This window comes from Solanum tuberosum, unplaced genomic scaffold, assembly GCF_000226075.1.
Source record: "Solanum tuberosum cultivar DM 1-3 516 R44 unplaced genomic scaffold, SolTub_3.0 scf00157, whole genome shotgun sequence".
Classification (NCBI taxonomy): domain Eukaryota; kingdom Viridiplantae; phylum Streptophyta; class Magnoliopsida; order Solanales; family Solanaceae; genus Solanum; species Solanum tuberosum.
The window spans coordinates 983,907-1,011,351 of record NW_006239084.1 but is presented as its reverse complement, the minus strand read 5'-3'; the positions used below and the strand labels follow the sequence as shown (position 1 = coordinate 1,011,351).

At 36.3% G+C, this 27,445-nt stretch overlaps 2 protein-coding genes across 2 annotated transcripts; one reads left to right on the top strand and one right to left on the bottom strand.

The window, feature by feature from the left end:
- The first annotated feature begins 231 nt into the window (after positions 1–231).
- LOC102589357 (probable flavin-containing monooxygenase 1) lies at positions 232–3,187 on the top strand. The gene is made up of 4 exons (XM_006353713.2): positions 232–704; positions 795–1,035; positions 2,045–2,223; positions 2,312–3,187. Exons 1-4 carry the CDS (start codon positions 276–278, stop codon positions 3,002–3,004), a joined length of 1,542 nt encoding a protein of 513 aa, XP_006353775.1. The 5' UTR covers positions 232–275; the 3' UTR covers positions 3,005–3,187.
- Positions 3,188–3,252: 65 nt separating this feature from the next.
- LOC102589036 (peroxiredoxin Q, chloroplastic) lies at positions 3,253–5,991 on the bottom strand. The gene is made up of 4 exons (XM_006353712.2): positions 5,616–5,991; positions 5,391–5,528; positions 4,505–4,594; positions 3,253–3,761 (listed from the first exon to the last, which is right to left on the bottom strand). Exons 1-4 carry the CDS (start codon positions 5,808–5,810, stop codon positions 3,543–3,545), a joined length of 642 nt encoding a protein of 213 aa, XP_006353774.1. The 5' UTR covers positions 5,811–5,991; the 3' UTR covers positions 3,253–3,542.
- Between the last annotated feature and the right edge of the window lie 21,454 nt (positions 5,992–27,445).

The following is a 27,445-nucleotide window of genomic DNA, read 5'->3' as shown; positions in this document are numbered from 1 at the left end:
CTTGTAGTCTATATTGCTCAAACTCTTAAAAAATATTAGCAGATTTGTATCAGATTCTTCAAAAATAGTGTAATTTTAAAGAACCTAACACATGTACAACATCAAAAGTGAATAATATTGTTTCCTTGTTAGAATTAGTCTAATCACGTGCCATTCATTTCACATCTCATGCAAACTCCTATAAATACCACCTTAAACCATCACTTCCAAACCATCCCATCTTGAGAAATATTTACACACTTCCAATTTCCCTACTTTGATTACTCAAGCTAGATATGGCTATTATCCGTTCGAAAATCGGAATAATTGGTGGTGGAATAAGTGGCATAGCAGCCGCTAAACAACTAGCCAAGTACGATCCAATCGTGTTCGAGGCAACGGACTGTATAGGAGGGGTGTGGAAACACTGTTCTTATAGGTCCACTAAATTGCAAACCCCTCGATGTGATTATGAGTTCTCTGATTTTCCATGGACTCAAAGGGATAATACCAATTTCCCTACTTATGAGGAAATATTAGACTACTTATACTCTTATGCTAAACATTTTGATGTCTTGAAATTCTTCAACTTCAACTCTAAGGTTGTGGAAATTAAGTTCGTAGGTGATCGAGAAATGAATTATTTTGGTGAATATGGAAGTTTGTTGACTGGCAATCCTGTCTGGGAAGTTGCTGTTCGTAACAATCAATCTCAAACCATACAGGTTCTTCTTTCTTTCTGTCTCAATTTATGTGAAACAATTCAAATTTTGAGATTCTTAACTTTCTGACGTTTTATGTTTTATTTGTATCAGTGGTATGCGTTTGATTTTGTGGTGATGTGCACGGGTAAATATGGAGATATCCCAAATATACCAAATTTTCCAGAAAAAAAAGGGCCACAAGTGTTCAATGGTCAAGTTCTTCATACCCTTGATTACTCTAAACTTGACCAAGAAGCATCTACTAAACTTATGAAAGGGAAGAAAGTTGTTGTTGTTGGCTATAAAAAATCAGCTATTGATCTTGCTGTTGAATGTGCTGAAGCTAATCAAGGTAATTAATTAATACTTTATGTAATTCCTTAATTATTTATAAGTCAAAAGTATATGATCCTTATTAATTAACCTAGTGTATTGAATTTTAAATATCTTCAAGTAATAGTACTATGTGTTTAACAATTTATGATAATCTAAAATGAGATTGTCACACGTCAGGAAGGCAATTGGAATTAATGTATTATATTTAAAAAGACTTGGTAATTTCACTTTTTATTTTATTTTAAATATTAACGAATTCATAATAGACTCTTTTTCAACTCTATATATTCAAGCCAATTTGGATACGAAGGGACTTGTTTATATTTTTCTCAAATAGTATATCAGAAAATTACAAATATCGATCGATAGTGTTCTTTTACGTGTCAACGTGTTTCTTATTCGATATAAAATGGCTTCTCATCTATTGATTGTTTGTTTGTGTGGTTTCTAATAGTAATTAAAAGTGTGGTTGTCGTAACAAATTGAATAGTTGCTCCACTTCAACTAGAGATTGTTACAACAAAATATAAATTTCCAAAAACAGGCAACGAAAGGACGTTCCATAAAAGGAAAATAATAAATTGTGGTTGTTGACATCAGTACTACTAATCTTTTAGAAAATTGCAAGTGCATATATTGATTTATCAACTCCAAACATACATCATGATGGTCCACGTAAGCCTCAACTTTACAATTATATTTATTTTTTCTAAGAAAATGTCACCAAACAAGGGACCAAAATAAGGAAAAAAAGAAGCTTGAATTTTTTCTAAAATGTCAAAAACACCTTTTTGATTTTTCAAGTCTCATGCTTTGACCTCAGGACAACATCACAGGTATAATTTCTTTCAAAGCCATACGAATTAAATATAGAATTTTCACAGTAGAATTGAAAACCATCCGAGTTAAAAATTTATTGAATTCTGGATCATAATTTGATAAATTTTCAATACAAATATATAATTTGAGTCAAAACTATCGAACGCAATTCACTATATTAATTTGTTTGTAACAACTACTTGTAGGACCTGAAGGGCAACCCTGTACAATGGTTGTAAGGACTTTGCATTGGACAGTTCCACACTACTCTATTTGGGGTTTGCCATTTTACTTGTTCTATTCAACTAGATCTTCTCAGTTTCTCCATGAAAGACCAAATCAAGGCTTGTTTAGGACCTTTCTTTGCCACATGCTTTCTCCCATGGTGAGCTCCATTCGTTTTTTCTTTCTCAATCTAGCTAGTGCATCATTTGGCTTAGGACTAACAAAAACGCGCTTATATATGGTGACAGAGAAGAGCAGCTTCTAAATTAATCGAGTCGTATTTGGAATGGAAACTTCCACTAGAAAAGTATGGACTGAAGCCAGAACACCCTTTTGAGGAAGATTATGCATCATGTCAGATGGCTATCTTGCCTGAGAATTTCTTCACTGAGGCTGATAAGGGTAAAATCATGTTCAAAAGAACATCAAAGTGGTGGTTCTGGGAAGGAGGAGTTGAATTCGAGGACAACACCAAGTTGGAAGCTGATGTTGTCATACTTGCAACTGGTTTTGATGGGAAGAAAAAGATCAAAGCTATATTACCTGATCCCTTTCGCAGTCTGGTAGAGTTACCCTCAGGCATGATACCCTTGTACAGGGGTACAATCCACCCGTTGATTCCAAATATGGCTTTCGTGGGCTACCTTGAAAGTGTTTCAAACCTGCATTCAGCTGAGATACGTTGCATATGGCTATCACGACTTGTTGATGATCTGTTTAAGCTTCCATCTGTTGAGAAAATGCTTGAACAGATAACACAAGAGATGGAGATCATGAAGAGGACGACAAGATTCTACAAGAGAAATTGCATCTCCACTTTCAGTATTAACCATAGCGATGAAATCTGCCAAGAGATGGGATGGCGATTTTGGAGGAAGACGAACTGGTTGGCTGAAGCCTTTACCCCCTACAACAGCCAAGATTATGCAGAGGAGAAGTAGCTTCATTCAGTAACATTTGAAAGTTTCCTACTTAATTAGCCTATTATTTCTTGTATACCTACTGCTTATGCAGCGCATATTTATCTACTCATTATAAGGAATAAACATCACATGTATGAAAGGTCAAGCAAGGTCTATTTTTATCAGTAAAAGTAAGGAATAAAGATTAATATTTCAAGATCATCACGAGTGACTCCATTCTCATTTGCAATTTACTATATGATCCACCACTGTCGGGGCTTCAACAATTGTAAGAAGTGCCAAGTTCAGGCAATTGAAGAAAATTCTCCATTATGCAGTTACTACAACCAGAGCAAAGGCTCATATACAAATTTATCTCTCACGGGAGACCTGACTTCAACATTCTACAGCATCAATTGTAGCATGACTTTAAACTATCCTTTGACAGCCTATTAAATATAACTGGTTGTACAGCCTATCATATAACATACAATTGGCACACATTAGTGGCAGAAAAAGTACAAGAAGTTTATTGGCTAGAGGCAGGAAAAGAATGTAGAAGGGGAAACCTTGACGTTTAAAGACTTTGAAGTAACTTCAATGTCTCATCGATATGCTTTTCAGGTTGGAACTGATTATTATATATGAGTTGAACCACTCCATTCTTGTCAAGCACATAAGTCTGTCTACCTGGCAATGTACCAAATAGGTCTCCCGGGATTCCCCACTCTTTCCTAACTTTGTTGCCTTCATCACACAACAAGGTAAATGGGAGTCTGTACTTCTTTGCAAAGGCCTGCAGAATAAAACATGTCAGTTATCCTCAAAAGAGTCAACAACACTACGCATCCTAAATCTAGAGAACTTTAATGAAAGGTGACGGCAATATCTAATAAAGAAGTTCAGAATACAGGATAACTAGGAGTATATCCTTGACATGAGAAGAAACGAAACACAATCACAAATTCAGACATTTAGTAGTGACTGTACTTTGTAAGAAATCCCAACAAATGCTCCTTGAAAGATTGTTACCATGTTTAATCACCCAAAGGATCCTCATAACTTAAAATGGACAGTTAGACTATTACTTTTCCTTTGTTTTTTCCTTTTTCATCAGGCAATGCATACGTTTTGCCAGAGTTCCCTAATAACATTGTATCTCAGCTCTGTGACACTAAACCCTCAGATAGTTTACTAGTTGTCTACAACTATAGCATACCTAGTATAGTCCCACAAGTGGAGTCTGGGGAGAGTAGATTATATGCAGACCTTACCTCTACCTGAGGTTGTCTCCGAAAGACCATCTGCTCAAAGAAACTATAAAGTTACTTCTAGTTATTCGTATATGTAATACTCTGTGGAACAGAATAGGTATTCAAATAGTCAATTCGTCCTACATAAGGACACGAAGGAAGAGCAAGAACAATGTAATTTGGTTTAGGAGAACTAGCACTCTCCAGTTAACCTGCAATAGAAATAAAGTTCCAGACAACAGAATATTTAGCTGTTTAATGCATTGAGCAAGTAAATATTTAATACCTTGTGGGATTCAATATCATCACCACTAATCCCAACAACTTGAGCCCCTGCTTTCTTGAATTTTTCATAAGAGTCCCTGAAGGCACATGCCTGCAGACAGTTTTCACATATTGGTTAGCTCCAAGTAACTTTTGAAGATCATTGCTACAAAGTTGTGAAATCGAAAATAATAGTTCAATGTAATCTATCAACTATTCATGAAGTTGTTGCTGACTTGCTGTAACTCCACAACTTCAATTTTCAACCACTATAAACTAGAAACAAACGAACAAAACTTTTGTTTCAGGATAATAGAAATTTAATCCCAGTCTAAAAAGATATAACACAAGAAGGATGAAGCAATTCTCCAGTGATTTCTGGATGATGTTCAAACAGTAAGTCTATCTTGTTACTTTTAAGAGGACATGCCACCAAAACCGTTAAAAGGAAACTCATTTTCTATGCTAGCCTATAAAGGTGTTTAGGAACATAACACCATTGTTCAAATAGTTCATCAATATCCATGTTTGGTTTCTACTTTAAATCAACATTTCATAACAATGTCCTTTCAAGGGTTGCAATAATTAATTTCTATTAGTAGGTTTGAGACAAGAGACATCTGAGACAGAGGATCTAATGTATTGACAAGCTACAAATAGGTCAGAATTGGAAGGTCATTCAACACAGAACCTTGCAATTCAATTACCTTATCGTTTCTAGTACTAGCCAAGCTTCATATTATCATTAACCATGTACCTAAATTTAATCTACAACTCATTATTTTCAAGAATTAATTCATCAGTCCACTATGAATAAAGCATAAATCTTTTCTGCATGAAAGTGAAATTTCACAGCTAACACGAAACAGAATCACTGGAAAATCAAACTGTCATTGAGCAATCTATACCTGTTTGGTGCAACCAGGAGTTTCATCAGCAGGGTAGAAATAAACCACCACAGGCTTGCCTTTAAACTTGGAGAGACTCACATTTTTTCCATCTTGATCTTTCAATGTGAATGGTGGAGGCGCCGAACCTTTATTCACCTACAAATATCAAAACAAAATTGAATCGACAAGAAAACCCATGAAAACGGAAGAGCTAAGAGGTCAAAAAAATGCAATGCAATTTACCTTCGCAACAATTGAAGTTCTTGAAGAAGATGGGGTTGAAAAAGAAGGTGAATGAAGGACTTTAAGGCCATAAAACTGGGATTGTGATGATCTGGAGACAATGGTGAGGTTTTGGGAGATGGGGTTTTTTGGGGTTTGAGCATACTGGAGCAGAGAAGGAAGAGTGTGTTTTACAGAGACGGATAGAGAAGCCATTTTTTTTCTAATATGTGATAGTGAAGTTTGTATTATTAGCAGATTGTTGGTCTTGTATAGTTTATTTTTTTAGACAGATAAGGAAGAAGGGGAAAGCCAGTGAGTGACTATAGAGTTTGGGTGAAGAAGAGATGGGGTTTTAGACGTGGTGCATTCTTCACCATCTATATGTCGATAAGTATACAATTTGAATCGAAATATAGAAATATATACTGGTAGGATTATCAACTGCTCAAAATAACATATTCACAGTGGCAGCATGACATGTAACGGTGAGAAAGGAAGAGTTAGACCAAAATAATCTATTAGTTGAATCATTTCATCAAAATAATATGAAATTTTACAAAATTAATATAAACATTGTTGCCAATAACGTATTAGGTTATATTTTATTTTAGAATCAAAATATAGTAGAAATACGTTACTGACAGTAACGTTTTAGACTTAAAACATTACCATCAATAATGAGTCTCTGCAATTTTGCCACATGAAAATCTTTGTACCAAATATCGTTATTAGAAAGCACGTTTTAAAGGTAAAACGTACTTAGAGTAACGAGTCTGTTGAATCAAATCACAGGTCTGTCTTCTAAGAATCTTTGTACGAAATTTGATGTTAAAGTCATTATTGTGTGTCACGTTTTAAGACTAAAATGTTACTCTAAGTAACGATTCTATCGAATCATGTCATGAATCTGCGAAATTAATGTAGTCTTGTTGATTTAGTCTATCAATAAAAATGTTAGTATAAGTTACGTTTTAACTTTAAAACGTGACTAACAGTAACAACAAACTGCTAAAGTGTTTCCTCAACAATTGACCACGGATTATTATAAGAAATGATTTGTGTAGAATGTTTAGCACATTCCAACAATTTTCTACAAAGCTTCTGCTTATGTTTCCCATTGTTGAAACAATACACACAAAATTTTAATAGATATGGCTTATCAATAAGTTGAAATGTATTTGTAAAAATATATTTTTAATAATTATAATGCATATCTTATTTTTGTGTAGGATTTTTGATGGCTAATTTAAAGAAAACATGATGATTGCGTTATATTGGGGTGGTGAAATAATCACTGAAATGATCGGATTCATATATAGCAAATGTGCCAGAATGATAGTTAGCATGTTTATTTCGACCAACTACATTGAATTAATTGAATTGTTGCATGAGAAAATGGGGACTAATAGTGAAAATATTCAAATGGATATTTCTGAAAAATATCCATGCTCATTTCAAAGTAACATTACAAGGTTCATTGGGTTCAAAATTGAGAATGACCAATCTTTCCTACAATTTTTTGCCATTCCTCAAATTTTTTTTAATAAGATTGATATAAATCTTTTGGAGATGTATATAAAGACTAGATCATATCAAGATAATCTATTTCAAATGAATGGTCAACATGGTTATCATATGAATTTATTAGCATAAATTTATGGATTTGCCATAATCAGTCCGCCTCATTTTGCATACAGTGCAACACATGGATCCATCAATCATTTAGTGTAGGCCCTAATGAGCATGAATGTCACGCCCCAAGCCTACACCCTAGGTGGGACTGGCACTCAAAAATCATTGCTGGCTCCAAGCGAACCCTTGGTCTGGCTTAACTCATAGCGGAAGACTTAAAGCATTAATACGAGGATTCAAATGCACTTTAAAACAACTGTCTCAAATAAACTTAGAATGTTTAAGGATAAACATTCAAATTAGCCAAAGTGGCAACTCAAGTTTTTTAGCAAAACATCTGAAATACAAGACTGAAGACTCATATCTAACTGTCTATGAAGCCTCTAAATACTAAAAGGAATGTCGGGACAAGACCCCCAATCATCCTAACAACTGAAATACTACAAAACAATGTAAAAGGAGTCCCCCAGAAAGCAAGGAGGCTCACCAAATGACTCTGAATGCTCGAATGGATCAACGAGGGGCTGGATGTTGATCCTGATTACTTGGATCTGCATCATAAAAAGATGCAAGCCAAATGGCATGACATAAGCTTGAAAGGTATCTGAAAAGAACACTTACATTGACTTTACTCAACTCAAATGCAAAGTAAAAACAACAATAATGGTGCAGTTATACAAAGCATTTAAAATAGTAGATGATAACTCAATGTATTAAAGAAATACAATAACAACTCAATTTACTTATAGAGTAATACTGTGGGAGTTTCTCTAATCGACAACCACCACTATGAGCTAAGTGATGATACAACGTCTCACCCACGCTGCTAGAACTGTCATATACCTTGTCGTGATATAGAACGCCTCAACTAAGTGGATCCATTAGTCTATGCTAAAAAGCACTAAGGAATCATCTAAAAAGTATGATCCTTTCTACCCATGATGGCTACATGGTTTATGGAGACTTGAGTTATTATGAACTCATCCCCATATCGATGCTCAATACTACTCCCAAAATATACTCAGCTCATATGTTTTATAAACAAAACTCTTTCTGTGATTTGAGGTAATTACTCAAAACTAACTTAAAAGCTCTCTTGGAAATTAGTGTTTCCCCTCTTGTTTAAATGTGAAAACATTTCAACTCTTCGGAATACATAGTTCCCGTATAATCTTTTGAAGAAATGAACTTTACTCTTACTCTTTACTCAACTCAAAACTCAAGCCTTAAAACAAAGTTAAAACGTTTGTAAAAGACTTTTGGAAAACTCTATAAACTTCTCTTGACTTGACTCTTAACTTTCCTGGAATTGAATTATAGATTCAAGGTTTATGATCTCATGTTAATGAATGATTTCATGATGTTTAGACGTACCTTAGAGTGTAGAAATCGACTAGAAAACATAGGTACGTTGCTAGGGAACTAGTACGGAAAGAAGTGGGAAAAAGTGTAAAAACTGGCGTCCCTGGCACTCTGAGAGGCGCGGGGCGCTAAAGCCCAAAATTCAGAGTCAGGGTTGGGGCGCTCTGAGTGGTGCGGCGCCCCAGAGCCAAAACTTCAGACTCTGAAGTGGGACGCTCTGAGAGGCGCGACGCCCCAATCCCCTGCCCAGAAATTCCCCAATTTTTCTTCATCATTATTCAACTCTAAACCCTTTAAAATCAATTGGTTCTTTCCCCAAACACTTAGAATCGACTATATCATCAATATATGTAAGATTCTACTCGAAAACACACCTAATCTCATGAATCAAACTCAAGAAACTTCAACAACAAGAACCTACATGAACTTAAACGAATTTCATCAAGAACTCATAACCTTTGTTCCTTAAAGAGAACACAATTACGGTGAATTGAATCATGATTGGCACGTGGGTGAACTAACCCAATGCTATGTGATCTTACATATCTCGTAGGATTGAATTCTTGGTGAATCCACAACCAAAATTGCACGATCTTGACGAATCTTGAACTTTTCTTCTCCTTTCTCTTCTGTTCTCTTTTCTCCAAGTCCTAGCGTAAATTTCCAATTGTCTAAACTGAACCAATTCAGTTTAGACCCTAATTTATTTTTTATAAACGAATTAAAATAATTGGGTAAGGAAAAGACCAAACTACCCTTCCAAAATCCGGATTAGACTTTCCTTATCTAAATAGCTCAACTTCAAATGGGTAAATCTCCCTCATACAAACTCAAAATCGCGCAAAATCGGCGCCGCTAAAAAGATAATTCAAAGATCTTTCATATGATATCTTGTAGCACACCTAACTCATCTTTATCTAGGAGTTATGGTCGTTTGAAGTTGACCAAAACTCAAACTTCACTTAACTTAGCCAATTTTCCAGATTTTTCATTCTTTCAAAAAATGACTCTTTCTAGTTCTTTCAATTAGCGAGGTGTTACAATATCTCCACCTTGGAAACATTCGTCCTCGAATGAAATTACTCTTAGTAGGCTAAGGGTGTAACATCTAACATTCAGCTCAAACACCCAACAAGCAAATCTAACACATTAAGCATATCAATTTAAAGAGTACTAAGAAGATAATCAATACCTTGATCTGGAATTTCTCTGGGCTCAAATAGATGTGGATATCTCTTCTTCGTATCCTCCTCAGCTTCCCAAGTAGCTTCCTCAACAAGTTGATTTCTCTAAAGAACTTTGACTGATGCTACTTCCTTGGTCCTTAACTTGCGCACCTGCCGATCTAGAATCTGAACAGGGATCTCCTCATAAGACAAGTTATCATTGATACCAATATATTCAGTTGGTATGATAAGTGAAGGATCTACCATGCATTTCTTCAACATGGAAACATAAAATATCGGATAGACCGCTGCTAACTCTTGTGGTAGCTCCAGCTCATAAGCTACATTGCCAATCCTTTTGGATATTTTGTAAGGGCTAATATATCAGGGACTAAGCTTCCCCTTCTTACCAAATCTCATAACACCCTTCATGAGTGAAACCTTCAAGTATACACAATCATCTACTTCAAACTTTAACATCAGTGTAGGATTTCTGACGACTCTGCGCTGTTTTCAACCCTTCTTAAATGACTTTCACTTTCTCCATAGCTTGGTGAACTAAGTCTGGTCCTATCAACCCAACTTCACCAACTTCAAACCATCCAATAGGAGATCTGCATCTTTTCCTATAAAGAGCTTCATACGGAGCCATCTGGATGCTAGAGTGATAACTATTATTGTAAGTAAATTCAATGAGAGGTAGGTGCTCATCCTAATTACTTTTGAAATCAATCACACCGGCCCTCAACATATCTTTTAAGGTCTGAATGGTGCGCTCTTCTTGACAATCTGTCTGAGGATGAAAAGCAATACTCAAGTTCACTTTTAAACCCAAGCCTTTCTAAAAAGATTTCCAGAACTGTGCAGTAAATTGTGCTCCTCTATCTGAAATAATCGATACCGGAACCCCATTAAGTCTGACCGCCTCTTTAATATACAACCTAGTATAATCTTCTGCTGAATGGGTAGTCTTTACCGGCAATAAGTGGGCTAATTTTGTCATTCTATTAATAATCACTCAAATAGAATCATGCTGCCTGCGAGACCTTGGCAAACCTGTGATGAAATCCATATTGATCATCTCCCACTTCCATTTCGAAAGTTCTATATTCTGAGCCATACCACCGGGCCTTTGGTGCTCTACTTTAACTTGTTGGCAATTTGGACACTTAGAAACAAACTCTGCAATGCCCTTCTTCATACTAATCCACCAATAAACTTCTCTCAAATCGCGATACATCTTTGTGGAACCCCGATGGATAGAATATCTATAGCTATGAGCTTCCTCCATGATCCTCTCTTGGGTTCATCCACCTTTGGTACACACAACCTACCTTGATACCTTAATACGCCATCTCTCCCTTGTTCAAAAGCCATTACTTTTTGCTTATGAACATTTGCCTTCAATTCAAGAAAAATAGGATCTTGGTCTTGCTTCTCTTTCACTTCTGACACTAATGATGATTCAGCCCCATTAATTACCACTACTGCTCCTTCTGTGGAATCCATTAATCGAACTCCTAATCGTGCAAGTTTGTGCACATCTTTTGCTAACTCTTTCTTATCTTCCTCAAAATGGGCGGTACTACCCATAGACAATCTACTAAAGGCATCGACAACAACATTAGCCTTACCTGGGTGATTTAGAATATTCATGTCATAATCCTTGACTAACTCTAACCACCTTCGCTGTCTCAGATTAAGTTCTTTCTAATACTCTTGTAGTCGATGAACACATCCACATGAACACCATAAAGATAATGAAACCATATTTTCAAAGAAAATACTACGACAACAAACTCTAAATCATGGGTTGGATAATTCTTCTCACGAACTTTCAACTGACTGGAGGCATAAACTAACATTTTGCCATTCTGTATTAACACGCAACCCAAACCAACGCTAAACACATCACAATATACGACAAAACCTTGAGTACCTACTGGTAAGGTCAACACTGGGGCAATAGTCAACCTCTTTTTCAATTCCTAAAGTTTTTCTCACAAGCTTCAGACCATTGAAACTTCACTATTTTTTTGAGTCAACTTGGTCAAAGGGAACGAAATAGATGAGAACCCATCTACGAACCTTCTATAATATCCAACCAACCCTAAGAAACTCCTAATATCAGTTGGAGATGTGGGTCTAGGCCAATTCTGCACTACATCTTTCTTCTGGGTATCAACTCTAATCCCATCATCGGAAACAATGTGGCCTAAGAATGCCACAAACTCAAGCCAAAATTCACACTTGGAGAACTTGGGATACAACTCTCTATCCTTTAGAGTTTGGAGAAGTATTCTAAGATAGCTAGCATGATCTTCCTCATTTCTTGAATAGATTAGATTGTCATCAATGAACACGATGACAAACATATCTAAATAAGGCTTAGATACTCTATTCATAAGGTCCATGAATGTTGCAGGTGCATTGGTCAAACCAAAGGACATAACTAGGAACTCATAATGACCATAACGGGTCCAGAATGTTGTCTTTAGAATGTCACATTCCCATACCCTTAACTGATGGTAGCCTGATCTGAGGTCTATCTTAGAGAAACAGGTAGAACCCCGAAGCTGATCGAAAAGATCATTAATTCTTGGAAGAGGACACTTATTCTTGATGGTAACCTTGTTCAACTGGCGGTAGTCTATACACATTCTAAGGGAACCATCTTTCTTTCTCACAAATAAGACCGAAGTGCCCCAAGGTGAGACACTTGGTCGAATAAAACCCTTATCAAGGAGATCTTTCAACTGCTCTTTTAGCTCTTTCAACTCTGCTGGTGCCATTCTATATGGAGAAATATATATAAGATGAGTATCTGGAAGAAGGTCTATATCGAAGTCTATCTCTCTCTCAGGAGGGACTCCGGGTAGATCATCAGGAAAGACTTCTGAAAACTCACTCACAACTAGAACTGACTCAATAGGAGGTGTCTCAACACTAGAGTCATTAACTCGGACTAAGTGATAGACACAACCCTTAGAAACTAACTTTCTTACCTTAAGGTACGAAATGAAATGACCCTTAGGCACTGCTGAACTACTACTCCACTCTATAACTGGCTCATTAGGAAATTGGAACTTGACAACTCGAGTTCTACAATCTATGGAGGCATAACAGGAATGAAGTCAGTCCATACCAAGAATGACATCAAAATCAACCATGTCTAACTCAACTCAATCAGCCATGGAGTTCTTGTGAATGACGAAAATGGTACACGTACGATAGACTCGCTCAACTAGAATAGACTCCCCAACAGGTGTATAAACACAAAAGGGCTCACAAAGCTTCTCAGGAAGAAAATCAATTTTCATCGCAACATAAGGAGTCACAAAAGATAAACTCGCTCCTGGGTCTATCAAAGCATAAACATTAAGAGTAAAGACTTTGATCATACTAGTGACAACATTTGGAGAATTTTCTTGCTCTTGACAACTAGTGATCGCATAAAGGCGGTTTGCTCCTCCGCCATACCGGAGAACCTCCTCTAGGTGCAGCCTTGTCTGGTGGAGCAACTGATGAAGATTGGGCTCTATTGCCCTGATTCCCATTACCTTGCCGGTTCCTAGGGGACTCTTTCATGAAGTGACTCTCCTGTCCACACTTGAAACAACATGTTGAGCCATCTCGACACTTACCTGGGTGGTTCCTACCACACTTAGCACATGCAGAATCCCAGTTACCTCCTTGTGCCACACTACCTTGAGACTGCACAGGTCTAGCTTTGAAGTTCTACGAATTCTGACCATTATACTCACATTTGTTTCTGGGTGCAGGTACACTAGCAGATAATGGAGCAGGTCCCCTTTGCTTTTGCTGAAAGGATGAACGGTTCACATTACTCATTTGCTTCCCGGACTAACTCCCAGTTTTAGCTTTCTTATTTCTAAATTCCTCTCTATCCCTCAGCTTTTCTTTTTCAACCTGCTGCACATAAACCATCAACCTTACTATATCCATGTCACCTATTAGCATCGTAGCCTTACCTTCCTTACTCGACAGACTAGACAGCCCAACAACAAATAAACTTATCATACTCCTCATATCCGTAACCATCTCCGAAGCATATCGAGAAAGTTGGGTAAACTTCAAACCATATTCATGAACACTTAGTGAATCCTGGTTAAGGGTAAGGAATTCCCGTACCTTAGCTTCTCTCAGTTTATGGGGAAAGAAATTTCCCAAGAATGCACTCTCGAACACAGCCCAACTCAAAACCGGTGCATCATCAGCCCTACAATTCTTCCACTGGTCAAACCAAGTCCTAGCAACATTCTTAAGTTGATATGCAACTAGTTCCACTCGTTCAGCATCGACAACGTGCATAACTTCAAATACCTTTTGCAGTTTCTCAACAAAATTTTCCGGATCCTCAATAGTGCTTGAACCAGTGAAGTTTGGAGGATTTATCCTCAAAAACTCGCAGATCCTAAAAGTATCAGCCTCTTCTTGTCGAGCCTTATTTTTTTCCCAACTTGGTTGGTCACAACTTGACTTAGCATTCGGATTGCTTCAGCATTGGTGACCTCTCATTGGGGTTGCACTTCTGGTGCATTAGGTACCCCTTGCTCCTCAACGTTCCTCCTAATAGGATGACCTTAGACAACTCTTCGTGGAGGCATGATAAACTGAAAGACATGTGCAAGCACGAGTTAGAAAGATATTTTTATAGAGATACACTCTATCGCACGAAATGAGTATGAAAGAAGTGAAAAAATTTCCTAAATGTTGCAGCCTCCTAATTATAGATATGGCGCGTTCCACAATGATACCTAGGACTCTACAGACATGGCTTCATAAACTCCCATGTCTTCATAAACTCCCTAGGACTCTCAAACTATATGCTTTGATACAAAGTTTGGCACTCCCCGAGCCTACACCCTGGGCGGGACTGGCACTCGAGAACCATTATTAATCCCAAGCGAATCCTTGACCTGGCTTAACTCATAGCTAAAGACTTAAAGCATTAATAAAAGGATTCAAATGCACTTTAAAATAACTGTCTCAAATAAACTTAGAACGTTTAAGGATAAACATTCAAATTAGACAAAGTGGCAACTCAAGTATTTTAGCAAAACATCTGAAATACTCATATCTAATTGTCTATGAAGGCTCTAAATACTAAGAGGGATGTCAGGATAAGACCCCCGATCATCCTAACAACTGAAATACTAGAAAATAATGTAAAAGGGGTCCCCCGAAAAGCAAGGAGGCTCACCAAATGACTCTGAATGCTCGAATGGATCAACGAGGTGCTGAATGCTTATCCTGATTACCTGTATCTGCATCATATAAAGATGCAGGCAAAATGGCATCAGTACATTGAATGTACAAGCATGCGAGGGGAGAACTAAACATGACATAATCTTGAAAGGAATCTGAAAAGAACACTTACCTTGGCTTTACTCAACTCAAGAATACTCAACTCAAATACAAAGTAAAAACAACAATAATGGCGCAGTTATACAAAGAATTTAAATTAGTAGATGATAACTCAATGTATTAAAGAAATACAATAACAACTCAATTTACTTATAGAGTAATATAATATTGTGGGAGTTTCTCTAACCGACAACCATCACTATGAGCTAAAGTGATGATACACTGTCTCACCCACGCTGCTAAAACTGCCTATACCTTGCCATGATATAGAACGCCTCACCTAAGTGGATCCATTAGTCTATGCTAAAAAGCACTAAGGAATCATCTAAAAAGTATGATCATTTCTACCCATGATGACTACATGGTTTATGGAGACTTGAGTTATTATGAATTCATCCCTATATCGGTGCTCAATACTACTCCCAAAATATACTCATCTCATATGTTTTAAAAACAAAACTTTTTTTGTGATTTGAGGTAATTACTCAAAACTAGCTTAAAAGGTCACTTGAGAATCGGTGTTTCCCTTCTTGTTTAAATGTGAAAACATTTCAACTCTTGGGAATACTTAGTTCCCGTATAATCTTTTGAAGAAATGAACTTTTATCTTACTCTTTACTCAACTCAAAACTCAAGCCTTAAAACAAAGGTAAAACGTTTGTAAAAGACTTTTGGAAAACTCTATAAACTTCTCTTGACTTGACTCTTAACTTTCCTTGAATTGAATTATGGATTCAAGAATCATGATCTCATGTTTATGAATGATTTCATGATGTTAAGACGTACCTTAGAGTGTAGAAATCGACTAGAAAACATAGGTACGTTGCTAGGGAACTAGTACGGAAAGAAGTGGGAAAATGTGTAAAAACTGGCGTCCCTGGCGCTCTGGAGGCGCAGGGCGCCAGAGCCCAAACTTTAGAGTCTGGATTGGGGACACTCAGAGTGGCACGGAGCCCCAGAGCCCAAACTTCAGACTCTGAAGTTGGGTGCTCTGAGAGGCTCGACGCCCCAATCCCCTGCCAGAAATTCCCCAATTTTTCTTCATCATTTTTCAACTCTAAACCCTCTAAAATCAATTGGTTCTTTCCCCAAACACTTAGAATCGACTATATCATAAATATATGTAAGATTCTACTCGAAAACACACCTAATCTCATGAATCAAACTCAAGAAACTTCAACAACAAGAACTCACGTGAACTTAAACGAATATCATCAAGAGCTCATAACATTTTCCTTCAAGAGAACACATTTACGCTGAATTGAATCATGATTGGTGCGTGGGTGAACTAACCCAATGCTATGTGATCTCACATACCTCGTAGGATTGAATCCTTGGCAAATTCACAACCAAAATTGCACGATCTTGACGAATCTTGAATTTTTCTTCTCCTTTCTCTTCTGTTCTCTTTTCTCCAAGTACTAGCGTAAATTTCCAATTGTCTAAACTGAACCAATTAAGTTTAGACCTCAATTTAATTGTTAAAAACGAATTATAATAATTGGGTAAGGAAAAGACCAAACTACCCTTCCAAAATCCGGATTAAACTTTCCTTATCTAAATAACCCAACTTCAAATGGGCATATCTCCCTCATACGAACTCGAAATTGCGCAAACTTGGCAGCGTTGGAAAGATAATTCAAACATATTTCCTACGGTATCTTGTAGCACACCTAACTCATTCTGATCTAGTAGTTTTATTTGTTTAAAGTTGACCAAAACTCAAACTTAACTTAACTCAACCAATTTTCCAGATTTTTCATTCTTTCCAAAAATGACTCTTTCTAATTCTAGCTCTTTCTAGTTCTTTCAAATAGCGAGGTGTTACAATGAATATAGATCAGCTGATGAATGCTTGAGTAGTCAAAGACACATTGAAAGTAGCCACAACCAATATGAAATCAGGTAGACTAATCATTTTTTATATAAAAAAATTAGTCTATTTAGTAGCGTGAATAATTAATTATTTTCATTTTATTTATTTGATGAAATTAATTTTAAAAAATTCTACATAGAAGATGAAACTAGTTTTAATTTGTGTAATGATGTACATGCCTCAAAGAAGCAATGAAATTTTGGAAGAACATGAACTTTCAGAAGACAATGGAGAGAGTAAAGCCATTGAAATTGAATTCGATAAGATATTGGAGATTTACCTCAAAACGATACTGGATAAATCTTCAAAATCAATTTGATAAGGATGTATCTAAAATGTAAAATAATGATATACCTTAATTTATAACATTGGAGAATGAGAAAGATATTTTTATCTCCACACATGAATCTGAGATAAAATGTTGCTATTTTTGGTCCAATGATGCCAAAAAAAAATTAGAAAAAGATATGTGGTTCAACAACGAAGCTAAAGTTGAAACGGACTGTGACAATTTGAAGTTTGCACAAAATAAAGAATTCAAGGTTGTAATATCAACCAAGAGTTTATGGACTGTGAGATGCATATTTATGATTCATTGGGTTGTCCGTGATTTCTTTAAGGTCTGAAGGTTGGAGGTAACCTTTGGAAGATAGGAAAATATTTTAATAATCATAGATGTGAGACTAAAGGGCTTACGACAGGTCACACTAACTTAGATACCAATTAAATTGCATCTTTATTTTTAAATCAAATACGTAAAAATTTCAAATTATTAATAGTAGATGTCATTTCTAAGGTTCATGAAAAATTTGATCATCAAGTAACATATAGAAAAGCATGACTTAGACTAGTGTGTTTACATTGATATATGCTGATTTTCAAAAATCATTTAGTGAGCTTCCTAATTTTTTTTAAAGCTTTTCAGTACTCTAATCATGGAACAGTTATTGAGTGGAAACATGAAGAGTCAATAAGTTCACCAAAGGTAAAACTTTCAAGTTTGTATTTTTTTATTTTCAAGTCATGCATTGATGTATTCCAAATTTTTCATCTTGTTATTTCAGTAGATGAAACTCATATATATGGTAAATATGAGATAAAATTATTTATTGTTGTTAGAGTTGATGGAAATGATAACATTCTTCCTTTTAGCATTTGATATTGTTGACAAGGAGTCGAAAAAGGCATGAAAGTGATTTTTTAGAAAATTGAGTGCACGTGTTATAAAGAATAGAGAAGATATATGTATTATCTCTTATAGGGCATGAAGAAATCTTGATTAGTTTATCGAAGTTTTGGCAATTTCAGGAGCCTCAAGTCTTCCATCGATTTTGTCTAAGACATCTTAAATAACTTTCAATCCCAATTTCAAATAAGGACCTCAGTAATTTGATGTGGAGGGCTGCTACAACTCATCAAGTAAGGAAGCTTTAATGTGGAAAATTCAAGAAGAAAATAGAGAAGCGTATAATACCTCATGCGAATTCCATTGGGCATATGGACTGTTAGTCATGATGATAGAAAAAGATGAGGAGTATTGACAATAAATCTTTCAGGGTCTTTCAATGGACTTCTAAAGAAAGCTCGAGGCTTGCTAGACACTGTCATGATTAGACATTCATTGGAGCAAACCGTTGAACGATATACTCGTAGATGTCAAACAACTCTCCAACTTATAGAGCAAATTGAATTATGGACAAGTAGTTTCAAAATGAAGTGGGAGAAAAATTATGGAATTCAAAAAGAAACTTTATTTTTTATTGAAATATATCACATGGGTATATGAGGTTAGATTTATACAAATTGATGGTACTGGTGGTATTGTGTTTCACTAAGTGAAAAAAAATGTGTATGTGAAAAATGGGATACTTTACATTTACCGTGTTCACATGTCACGAAGGTTACTGAAAGAATGGAAGCGCTAGCTAGAAATTATGTAAGAGGGCATTTCACAATAGATAATCATGTTGCAACATATTCTGGGTCATTCTCACCGACTGGGAACGATGCATATTGATCATCATCAAGTTTTATAATGAGAAGTAATTAATTTTATTGCCATCTCAATCGATCAAGGACAACTAAAATTCCTAATGAAATGGATCGTGGTCCTGCAATATATGGGCGGGCTTGTGGATTGTGTAGGTAGACCGGGCATGACTGGAGTCGATGTCCAACTAAAAATCAAACTTAAGTGAGTATTTTACTTTCAATTATCTCTAATTATGTATTTTGATCATTTTAATTTGTATATCATCATTTGTCTTGAACATTGTTCTTTTTCAGGTTGTTCAATTTTTATATTCTACAATTCTAGTCATTGGGACCATTATTGTATTTGTAATTACTTTAATTTTATTCTCTGTTTGTTCCTCTTTCATGTTATCATAATCACACCCTTGTCCAATATAAAATGTACCAATAAATTACCCATCGTTGCAGCTGAAACCAACAAATCATCAGTAAGGGAAAAAATATACTAGAATAAGCTCATTTGGGTAGAAATCTTTCTTGTTATGGTTAAACCATCTGATATTCAAAAGTGTATTAAACACTTACTAACTTTATAATGCACGTTATTGTTACTGTAACTAAAATACTAACTTTTATATAACAATATATATATAAAATTACACTAAATCATATATAACAAAGAGAGCAAAAAGTATTAAATTAGCTATTGAGATTCATAAAGTAGTAACACCAACTCTAAGTATTAAATTAGTCTTGCTGCTATGTAGTCATCAGTACTAACTGTAATTTCCAACATCATCAACTCTAGGTAACACTAACTTTTCAAAATTTAATAAGTAACACACCGTCTTCAGCAGCACCACAAGATTTCATTACATATTCTTTGCTTTTTTCTTTTTGATATGTTGGATAACATAGTGATTCCCTGTAAAAAAAGAAGAAGAAGATAAATGTTCTACTATTCAAAAGGAGAAATGAAGCAAAAAAAAATGTAAGATGTTAAAATATCAGTCCCACAAGGCTTAAGTTTAATTTTACGCTTCTCCTTCCTTAATGGTTCACCATCCTGAATAGGCGTATCATCGCCTTTATTTGCATCGTTTGGATCATTATCGTTCACTTGATTATTTGGATCCTCTAAATTATTAATCGCATCAGGGGTCTTAATGACCATTGACACAGACGAAAAGGTAAAGTTTGGGACATTCTTAAAATTTTGAGGTCGATAACTACCAACGACATTCTCAAGTAATGAAAGACTTGGATAACTTGATATGGCATGATATTTGTTTGTAACAGTGGATTGAAACTCTAACCTGCCATATGTTTCGTCCAACGTGACAATAGAGAAGAAGACTATCAATTAAGTCATTGGAATATGGTACTCAAATAAACTACATGAAAAAATAAAAGAACAAAATAAGTCTTTACATTTACAATCTTTATAAATAAATAAAAATTACATTGTACCTAATATCTTATCATAGAGTCAAGTGCATAGTTTCGTTCAACTAAGATGCGCAAATCATCTAGTAGCATGTGGACTCCTAGAAAAACTAGCAGGAAAATAGTTCTCGCATCTCTCTTAGCTACTATATGAGGACTGAGGATAGTGACTCTCTCGCACGCCCAAATCTGGGAGAAAAAGTTCTGAAATTACATCTGTTAAAATTTTCTTCCTTCAATAACACTATAGAGACAAATCAAAGGAAATATATATAGAGAGAGAAAATATGATATGAGACACACGTGTCCAAAACTAGTAAAGTATAAAAATATAAATAAATAATTTGTACAATTGTTAGGTATACCTGAAGTAGTTGTAGAAATACGGCTATCTCATTTTGGGTACTTTGTGAGGCTTTACAAAGAAAACGATATGAGAAATGCTAAGGTCGCACTCCCCCAACTATAAGACCTAATTTTATCGATGTTTTGGAGCATAGAAAAGTACATAAGCTTCAAATAACCACCAGATGTATCCATCATCATCATACCCGCAATCATCCAACTTCTTATTAACCATATCTTGTGTTATCATGTTCGACAATTGTGACTTGTTTATCATGTGTGCATTAAACACAGTGACATTAATGGATTTTATTTTAAGTCTTCACGAGATGGAACGAAACCTAATAATCTTTGACATATATTTTTTCAATCCCCTAGGATTCTTATCGTTTCATTACCAAGTATTGGATTACCATTCACAAGTAATCTATACAACACCTCAATGTCCTGTAGGGTGATTATTGCTTCACCTGTCCTAAAGTGAAAAGTATGATTTTCAGGACGCTATAGCTCGACTATTGTAGTGATCAAACTACGATCGATAACAGGTCGATTAAATTTGTAAACACCATATGATTCGGATAATCTAATCACTTCAAAAACTCGTGGATGGATAGGATCTCTCAACGAGCTATCAAAAAATTTCATCCTCTCTTCTCGTATTAAGAATCATATTAACACTTCTTTCTCATATATCTTGTGATTTCTGAGTGAGTTGTTTCGTTAATACATTCGATTCCAATGGATCGGATCCAACTTGTATTCACTATTATTAGCCATAAAAAAAACCTATGAAATATACATGAAAGTAAACTTAAATGTTAACCCGAATTGTTATGTAAATTTTTCTGGCATTCATCTAAAAAAGAACACTTCAAAAGTGACTGTAAAATTTACAAAATCATATTCAAAAAATTTAAGACTATCCACTTTAATTTAAAATTTTACTCATATAACCCAAACCATCTTAGACTACAATAACAATAGAACCTGAGTATAATTTTTTTTTCGTGATATACAATTGTTACATTATGTAAAGAGTAACCAAACTATGGAGAGAAAGAGAAGTAGGAATTAAACGAAGCGAATATGGAACGTGGATAGATAGAAAGACACTATTACAACTTTAATTAACAATTGCGAGTTCACTAGTCATGAGAAGAGTATCCTTAAAATGATAACAATCCAAGGAGATTAAAATCAAACAAAAATTAACAACCAGACAAAATCTTGTGTTGGAATTCAATATCATGGGTTTGTTAGCGGGTTCTTCAATCCTATTGGTTTGTCAAGCATTCCTTTGTAAATAAATATCAAACCTTGAACAAAGAAAATGACCTTGAAATACTTATGGCAGTAAAACAATTGTGAATCTCTTTTTTCGACAAACACTAGCGGCGAGAATTGGAACGGTGTTGTGTGTATGTTTTCTTCGCAAGGCTTTGCGAGATTAAGGTTAGGGTGAGAGAAATTGGTTTTAGGATAGTGATGAGTCCACATATTGGACTCATTTAGGGGTTTATTTTGATAGGAATAGTGTCCTCAAATGCTTATTTTGTCTCAATATCTGATGAAAACTCTTAAGTTTCAGGTATTTGAAGTTTTAGTTGAAGCATGGATACTTAGGCGCAAAAAGGAATAAAAAGGATGAAAAGAACGAAGAAGCTGAAACATGCGCATCGCCAAGCACGCTTGCCGATTCGCCGAAGGGATGCACTCCGCCCTTTGTTCCAGTACGCGAAGCCTTGAAAGAGCAAGATAAAAAAGGCGATGAAAGAAGCAGTCGACGTTTCGCTAAATAATTCTGTGAAGCAGTACTAGGTCTCCCAATGACACAGAGCACGACGATGCTGAAGGCTAGTGCAAGAAGACGACGAACTACACCAAAGGGCGAATCGCTGAATTAATCGGTGATTCCGACTAACCTCGCCGAAAGATCCGGCAGCACTATTTTCTAAAGTCTATAAATACTAAACTTGTTATTAATTTTTTAAGAGTCGAACATTTATTTTAATTTCCAGAATATAATAGTACTTTTTGGGATATTTTCTCTCAAGTTTGGAGAGGGTTTTTGGGAGACTTGAAGAAAGAAGGATTTCATCTTCTCCAAATTGGAAGTCGGTCTTCTCCATTCTTCTTCCTTTGCTTAAATCAAGGTTTAATTCCTTATACCCATTTGATTTTAGTATCATTTTAGGTGTATTTTGTTATTTTTTTATCTTGGGGTGTGATTTAGCGAATATGGGTTAAGATAATTATTGGGTCTTGCATGCTGATAGTTTAATCATAGTTTAATTGTGATTTCGTGTAGTAGTTGTGGATGAATTTAATGAATTTGTAGTTGCAAATACAAGTGTATTTATGTGTTTTCGGCTTGCTCGAGAGAGAAGTCACGAAACCAAGACCACTAGATTGTTGGCCTAAGGAGTGGGTCGACATGAGGTTCAGCCCGAGAGGGTGAACCCTAGTCCTATATCCTCACACTCTCCTCGAGAGAGTGAGTGGGGTAAGACGTAGGCTGGCCTTCATGCAGCAAATGGGCATCCGAGAGGAACGCATTTGAAATGGGGTAAGTTGCCCGAGAGGAAACTTATTTCCATCCAAAGCTTAGCCTAGTCACTATTATCTTGAAAATTTCCTATCGAAAGCATGTACCCAACGATCTATCTCAACTTGTATTGCGGTCACACCCAAGAACTTGTCCCATACTTTATCTTCTTACTATATTTGTTGTTTTTTTACTACTTGTGACAAAACCCCCATTTGATATTTGACACCTTTGTGTCACCCCTTTTAATTTACAATATTTTTAATCGTTAATGTCTTTAGCTACGACTAGTTTGAACTAACTTTTATTTTTCTACTAATTCTCAAAACCACTCCCTTGGGACACGACCCCAATCCTTGGTTGGGTTACTATATTATCGACGATTGTAGACACTCGTACTGTAGGTTAGTGTCGTTGGTCACGATAAGCATCAAAATGGCGCCGCTACCGGGGAGTGGTGTTACGTGAAGATGTAGTTAATCGGAATTCTTGTTTTTCTTAGTTTTAATTTTACTAATCTTAGTTGTAGTTTTGTTTTGCTTGTCTGAAGATCAACGCAGAGAAACAGAAATGGATGAGCACTACGGATATCACATATATCATCCTCTCCTGAAGCTATTGAACCTCAAGGATAACCTATGACGTTCAAACAAGTAGGGGAAGAGACAATTCCGGAATTGTGGCTGAGATTCAAAGTAATTTTGCAGACATCACCATCTCATGGAATTCCTGATAAGACACTGCTAGATTGTTTCTATCGGGGTCTCAATCCGAAAAATAGAAGCATAGCTGAGCACCTTTTCGAAGGCGGAATGATAAACCAACCATATGAAGTCATCGCAACACTACTTGATAAAATGGTTGAAACCAACAAAGAAGCTAAAAGAAATATGAATGGAATAAACTAGTGGCGCAAGTAGATGTTCTATCCAAACGGATGATGGGATTGGAAGAGAAAGCCAGGGAGAAGGAAAATAACTTCTCCCTTCGAGAGTGCAAACAGATAAAGAGGCATGATGATGTAAAAAGTGACGAACCTCTTCGCTCATCCAATAAAAACTTGACGAGCACGACAAGAAACTGAATGACATGAAGGAAAACATTGATATGCTAAACGAAGTAACTACTTCGAACTCCATGACCATTCAGCTGCAGGATGCTCAAATCACCATTTGATAACGGGTCACTATCCTCCGTTCACTGAAGATTCACCTAATTACACCATGGGTGATTTCGAAGACGAAGAGTAGTCTTTGACTTGCGTCGTGCTGCGACGTTAACTCAGGCGTTGTTTGGGAGGCAACCCAAAACCCCATATTATCTTATATTTGCGTACTAATAAAATAATAGTGTCTTAGTTTTATAGATCTAAGTGTAGTAGGTGCCAAAGAGGTGCAAAATGGCGAGCAGGAGACCCAGTTACCGAGTCACCGAATATGCCAGTGATCAAGGCTACTTCGCCGTTTGACTCAAGGCACCCTCTGAGCGTGGAGTCTGTAAAATTTAAGGAGCTCATAAAAGTTTCGGCGATTCGCCCACCTGATCGGCGACCCAGATGGTCACCGCCGTTTGAACATCCACAGCTGAGAAGTTTTGCAAAACTCGGTGAAGTAAAAATTTGTTTGGCGAAGCGCCGAATCACTCAGAAACCAAAGCGCAGCCACCGAATGGGAATGAACTGGATAAGCTGCAGGCCAACGCACAAAAAGGCAACTGATTAATCACTCGAGAGCGTGGGTTGAAGATAGGCGCATTGGAATGCTAAGAAAAGTTGTATAGAGCTTGATGAATCACTCGGCAATGCACCAAACGTCCCCAGCATACCTTCTGCTTACGCGACATCTGTTGAAGGACTCCAACTCGAAACAGCTGCCTAACCAGGATTATTCTCTAGCCCTATCTCTGTCTTTCTTTAATTTGACCTCTGGATTATTGTTATATATTTGAGGACAAATATATTTTGATTGTGGTGGGGTGAGGTTCACCTTTATTTTCTTGCTATGGATGTCTGTGTTTTTGTATATATTTGGGTTGTCTGTTTAAAGTGGCGCTTTATATTGTTTTTGCGATTGTTTAAGCTTATGGCTTCTTCCTGGTTTTAATTGATTGCAAATTTTGACCCTTTCGAAAAGTTATTATTATTTTTTGAAATTTTTTGTCATAGCTTGTGTTGAATTCTTTTGCAAAATTTTGAGTCTCGGTTTCGATCAATATTGATGACTTCAATAGTGCTTACAATTGAACGAACATGAATGTACGGCTACGATGAGGTCAAATGAAGTTGCATAGACAATATGTAAACTCTTTGCATCTCGTTGTGATTAGCCATTTATCGAATTGATTCTCTTGTAATGACCGTTGCACACTAGCGAAAGTGTGTGGTCTTGTTTGACTTAAGTGTCGATGCCTTGTGTGATTAGCTTGCCTTGAACCTTGCATGAATAAACCTAGAATTTGCCTTGTTAGTCTGATTGATTTAGAAAGGTGTGCTCTTGATATAATCTTAGGCAACTTTAAAGAGTGTGAGCCAAATTTGACATATACCTCTTTTGTGGCCTACATGTGAGCGTGTGAAACTCTTTTGAACACCCTTTGAGCCTTACCTTTCTTTCAAAGATTCTTGATGTACCCTAGACCTTACTTGACCCATTACCTATAATCCTCTTGATTTGTGGTTTAGCGAATAGCCAATTTAGAGGAAAAAGAGAAGTCAAGAAGCTCAAGAAAAGTCTCTATTAACCCCTGGTGTTGCAAAACAAAGGAAACCCTTTGAAAAAGAATAAAAAAAAATTTGGAATAAAGTACCAAGGAAATCGGGTTTCCAAGCAATCCATGGAGGTGAATGAAAAGATGACTTAGAAGCACTAGAAAAAGAATTGATAAAGGAAAAGAAAGGAATGCCACATCTCATGAGGAAAAAATCACTGAGCCTAAATGATCATACCTTTGCACTCATCCCATTACAAGCCTTAGAAAGACCTTTTTTATCTTGAGTAAGCCGAATCGAAAGTCGATTGGAAAATAAGGGCAAACCTATGGGTAAAAACATGCATTGTGTTCCTCTTTTTTGAGTGTGAGCGTTGCATCTGATTCTTGATCTTGAATTGATTAACCTATGTGTGTGAATATGGAATCATTCTTGATGTGAGGGCACTTAGATATTTCCTGTTGAGCTTGATTGCACAAGTAGCAAGTATTGCGAGCGTGAGAATCTTTGGTAATGGTGTGTCACAACTTGAATCTTTTGAGTACACAATTGATTCTTGCATAAGTAAATTTGAGTCTGGTTGTGTGCATTCATGATTTAGTCTTGTGTAGCACTATTTGAGACACCTTGTTGAATGGCTGAACTTGAGGACAAAGCAAAAGTTTAAGTTAAGGGTGTTGATGAGTCCACAAATTGGACTCATTTAGGGGTTTATTTTGATTAGGAATAGTGTCCTCAAATGCTTATTTGTCTTAATATCTGATAAAAACTCTAAGTTCAGGTATTTGAAGTTTTAGTGGAAGCATGGACACTTAGGCGCAAAAAGGAACAAAAAGAACGAAGAACATGAAGCCTGCGCATCGCCAAGCACGCCTAGCGATTCGCCAAAGGGACGCACTCCACCCTTTGTTCCAATACGCGAAGCCTTTAAGGAGCAGGATTAAAAAGGCAATGAAAGGAGCAGTCGGCGTTTCGCCAAATAATTCCGCAAAGCAACACTAGGTCGCCCAATGACACAGAGCACAACGATGCTGAAGGCTAGTGCAAGACGGCGACGAACTACACCAAAGGGCAAATCGCCGAGTTAATCAGTGATTTCGACTAACCTCACCGAAAGATCGGCTAGCACTATTTTCTGAAGTCTATAAATACTAAACTTGTTATTAATTTTTAAGAGTCGAACATTTATTTTAATTTCCAGAATAGAATAGTACTTTTTGGGATATTTTTTCTCAAGTTTGGAGAGGGTTTTTGGGAGACTTGGAGAAAGAAAGATTTCATCTTCTCCAAGTTGGAAGTGGGCCTTCTCCATTCTTCTTCCTTTGCTTAAATCAAGGTTTAATTCCTTATACCCATTTGATATTAGTATCATTTTAGGTGTATTTTTTTATTTCTTGATGTGTG